Source organism: Carlito syrichta, unplaced genomic scaffold (assembly GCF_000164805.1).
Source record: "Carlito syrichta isolate Samal-C Ts95f unplaced genomic scaffold, Tarsius_syrichta-2.0.1 Scaffold309834, whole genome shotgun sequence".
In the NCBI taxonomy this organism is placed as follows: domain Eukaryota; kingdom Metazoa; phylum Chordata; class Mammalia; order Primates; family Tarsiidae; genus Carlito; species Carlito syrichta.
Window position 1 is genome coordinate 546,854 of NW_007253930.1, and position 4,507 is coordinate 551,360.

The following is a 4,507-nucleotide window of genomic DNA, read 5'->3' on the forward strand; positions in this document are numbered from 1 at the left end:
AATCAGCCGGGCGTGGTAGTGCATGCCTGTAATTCCAGCTACTCGGAAGGCTGAGGCGGAGGGATCGCCGGAGCTCAGCAGGTCGAGGCTGCGGTGGCCGGGAGTGGCCACTGCACTCCAGTCTGGGCGACAGAGTGAGACTCCAACTCAAAAAAAAATCTAGCTTTTTCCAAATTTTCAACTAATTATCACAAATATAATTAATTTAGTACTCCATCCTTTCTCCTATGCTCTGAAATAAATCTATTATGTATTAAGTTGCAGATAGATCACAATCTACAAACATGCATAAATACAAAATTTACGGTAATTTGTTGATTTGTTTTTCTCAGTATGTGCCATTATCATATTGTTTTTCATTATTACATGTTTTAGTTTGGGGTTAGAATATCGGTTTCCTAATATTATTCTAATTTTTAAAAAATTATTTTGTCTGTCCTTAGCTATTTATTACTCTAAATGAACTTTAGAAAAACATTCACATTTTATTAAAAATTTCCTTGGAATCTTATTAGGAGTGCACTGAATTTTATTAGTTTGAGAAGAACTGGCATTTCTAAATATTGGATCTTTTAGAAATATAGTTTCTTGGCTGGCCACAGTGGCTCAGGTCTGTAACCCTAGCACTTTGGGAGGCCAAAGTGAGAGGATTGCCTGAGCCCAGGGACTCAAGACCAGCCTGGGCAACTTGGTGAGATCTCATCTCTACAGTATATCAAAAAATTAGCCAGGAATGGTAGTGCGTACCTGTAGTTCCGGCTACTTGGAAAGCTGAGGCAGAAGGATCGCCTGAGCCAGCAGGTCGATGCTGGGGTGGCTGTGAGTGTACCACTGCACTCTAGCCTGGGTGAGACTCTGACTCAAAAAAAAAAAAGAAAAGAAATATAGTAACTCTATTTAAATCTTCACTGTGTGTTCTGTTATAGTTTCTACTGATAGATCTTACTCACCAGCCCCCGTCCCCGGTTTATTCTTAAGTATTTTTTAGATTTTGTTGCCATTGTTGATTGAAACTTTTTCAAATTACATTTTTCCAATACAAGAAAAATATTAATGTTGGTATATTTATCTTGTATCTGGCCACTTTGGCAAAGTCTTCATAGATTTTAATTTTTTTTAGATAATTTTCTTGGATTTTCAGGAGAATAATCATGACATCTAAAAATAATGACAATTTAATCCTTTCTAATGATTATGTCCCCTATTTCTTTAGTTTTCCTCTTTCACTGAACTAGACTGCCACCTCAGCAATGTAGCTTAGTGGTGGTAGCAGAAGCTGTCCTTTCCTTCTTTCCCATAATGATAGTGGAAATAGGACTCTGACAAGCTGAGTTTTACAATCCTGCAACATTTGAATGTTTAGAATGAGGACTTCATAGTTGCAAAATAAGAAAAATTAATATATTTTTAAAAACTAATCTCAGTAACATAGGCTATTCCTCATTATATTGAGAGGCATTTGTGAACCAAAGGTTTAAAGTATTCAGATCAGACTACCCAAACAAAAAGACTTAAACAGATATTAAGCAAGTTTTCTTTTTAAGACTTAAGAAAGTTTCATCTGAGTTCTGTGGATAATAAGGAGCATTGATTAATTCTAATATTTATTATTATACAATCCCAAATACCACCACTGGAACTATGAACAGAAAAGAACCCTGAACGAAAGGACTTTTATTCATGTGGATCCCTTTTATAAAAGCATCCTGATTCAAGGTGAGACACAAAAATCACTTCCCCTGAGACAAAATAATAATAAAGCTAAGGAGTTGGACAAGAAATAACCTAAGAAGAATCTTTTCAGAGGAAAATGAGAAGAACTCAGACAAATTAAGTCACATAGAAGTCCCTATGAATATAAGGAAAATATTTAGTTTCCAATTTAGGAGGCAGCTCAGAGTTTTTTAACTTTCCCTTTGTTTGATTTTACTATCGATTTCTCTGTAGTCTCTTGAATTAAACCCTCTATAAAAGCCTAACAAAGAACAGTGTGCTATTTTTATAGACTAGTAGTTAGGAAAGCTGTTTGACTGAATTTCCCTTTGCGTATCTCCCACTGCTTCTCCCCCTGTCCAGAAAATCCAGAAACATGGAGCTAAAGAACTACAGCAGCAGCACCTCGGGCTTCATCCTTCTTGGTCTCTCTTCCAATCCTCAGCTGCAGAAACCCTTCTTTGTCATCTTCCTCTTCATGTACCTGGTCACCATGGTAGGGAATGTGCTCATCATCCTGGCTATCCACTCTGACTCCAGGCTCCATACCCCTATGTACTTCTTCCTCAGCAACTTATCTTTCATGGATATCTGCTTCACAACAGTTATAGTGCCCAAGATGCTGGTGAATTTCCTATCAGAAACAAAAGCCATCTCCTATGTGGGATGCCTTGTCCAGATGTACTTCTTCATGGCCTTTGGAAATACTGACAGCTACCTACTGGCCTCCATGGCCATTGACCGGCTGGTGGCCATCTGCAATCCTTTACACTATGATGTGGTTATGAACCCACAGCGTTGCCTCCTCATGTTACTGGGATCTTGCACCATCTCCCACCTGCACTCCCTGCTCCGAGTGCTACTCATGTCTCGTCTGTCTTTCTGTGCCTCTCATATCATTAAGCACTTTTTCTGTGATACCCAGCCTGTGCTAAAGTTGTCCTGCTCTGACACATCCTCCAGCCAGATTGTGGTCATGACTGAGACTCTGGCTGTCATCGTGACCCCCTTCCTGTGCATCATATTCTCCTACCTGCGAATCATCATCACTGTGCTCAGAATCCCCTCTGTAGCCGGGAAGTGGAAGGCCTTCTCTACTTGTGGCTCCCACCTCACTGTAGTGGTCTTGTTCTATGGGAGTGTCATCTATGTCTATTTTAGGCCCTTGTCCATGTACTCAGTGGTGAAGGACCGGGTAGCCACAGTTATGTACACAATAGTGACACCCATGTTGAACCCTTTTATCTACAGCTTGAGGAACAAAGATATGAAGAGGAGTTTGAGGAAATTAAGGGACAGAATTAATTCTTAGGAAGAAAAATAATGGAATGTCATAATTGGGAGATGACCTAAGAGATTATCAGTTTATCCTTCCTGTCTTCCAATTTTCTACATGACATTCAAAGAGATCATGAGAAGTTGTGTTGGATACCAATAAAAGCTTTGAAACATCTGGTTTCTATCAAAGCTCTTCACCAAATATATATTCAATCCTAAGCTAGGCACTGCCAGAAATCCAGGTTTCAGGAAAACAGTTTCTTCCATCCTCAATATACTGGCAACCACAGAGGAAGATAGAGCTATCTCCAAATTACTCTTCTATTAGCCTGACAAAGGCTAGCCATAAAGGAGTTATAAATCCTCTTGTTTTCAGAAGAAAACCCTACATGGGTTTGATAGGTTGTTGGATAAGACTTCTTTCAGGAATGACCTAGGGTCATCTTGAAAGATGGACTGAGTTTTGGCAGAGAAAGTTTCAAAAGATGAGGAAATGAGCAGAGTAGCTACCAACCAAGAATGTAGAGACAATAAGCACTGCAATATGTTTCAGTGACAGTGAAAAGTTCTACAAGGCTGGTGAACTTGAGAGTAAGAATAGTAAAGTAGAAAGGATAGAGGAATCTACAAAGCAGATTTACTCTCCCTACCAACAGTTAAGTGCCATTACAATGTAAATACTTAGTACCCAATTTCTTTTCCTTTTCTTGTTAATTCTTCCTTTCATCACATGTCCAGCATCCCCACCAAACTTTTATAGCAAGGAAAGAGCAATATATATATCAGTTAGGAAAAGTTAGGTTGTGCTGTGGAAACAAAACCTCAAAATCTTAGGCGTTAAAACCAAAGGTTCATTTCTCATTCATATTGCATGTCCATTATAGAAAAGTATAAGGGTGCTATTCATTTTGAATAGTCAGCAACCCAAAGTTATGCAGCAGCCACCATTCAAAATATTAATCATCACTCTTTCAGAAGCTAAGAAAGACTCTTGGAGATTTTATACTGGCAGTTAAATACTCTGTTCCAGATGTTACCCACACCACTTCTGACCCAAATTCATTGTCCAAAACTAATCTTATGACCCCACCTAAACACAAAAGCCCAGGAAGTAGAATCCAACCATGAGCCTCTAAGATGAAGAGCCAGAAATATTTGATAAACAGCATTCATGACTACTATACAGCTCTATAAACCCACAAACATATCAGTGTGAGTTAATTACTTCATCAATCCTTCCTGATTATGTTATTGTCAATAGTAACGTAAGACTTACACTCTTTCTGGAATCATCCTGCCTCAATTATTTCATCACATTCTCACAACCAACAGTTTTTCTAGATCACAAACTTGGCAATGGCAGGACTTGACATTGAATACAAGTATTTTGGCCTTAACGATATAGCAAGAGGTGTGGGATGGTGATGGTCTAATGGAGCACTAGGACACTTGAGCTTTAACATCAAGGTCCTGCCATAGTTTTCACTGTGTTCTTCTAATTACAAGAAAGTAACCA

The 4,507-nt window shown here is 38.8% G+C and overlaps 1 protein-coding gene across 1 annotated transcript; it reads left to right on the forward strand.

The window, feature by feature from the left end:
- Positions 1-2,056: 2,056 nt before the first annotated feature.
- LOC103270439 (olfactory receptor 1L4) lies at positions 2,057-3,025 on the forward strand. Its single transcript, XM_008067953.1, has one exon. It carries the CDS (start codon positions 2,090-2,092, stop codon positions 3,023-3,025), a length of 936 nt encoding a protein of 311 aa, XP_008066144.1. The 5' UTR covers positions 2,057-2,089.
- Positions 3,026-4,507: the final 1,482 nt, after the last annotated feature.

What these genes read in the sequence shown, in the direction of transcription:
- LOC103270439 (XM_008067953.1), top strand. Translation starts at nt 2,090, where the DNA reads ATGGAGCTAAAGAACTACAGCAGCAGCACCTCGGGCTTCATCCTTCTT.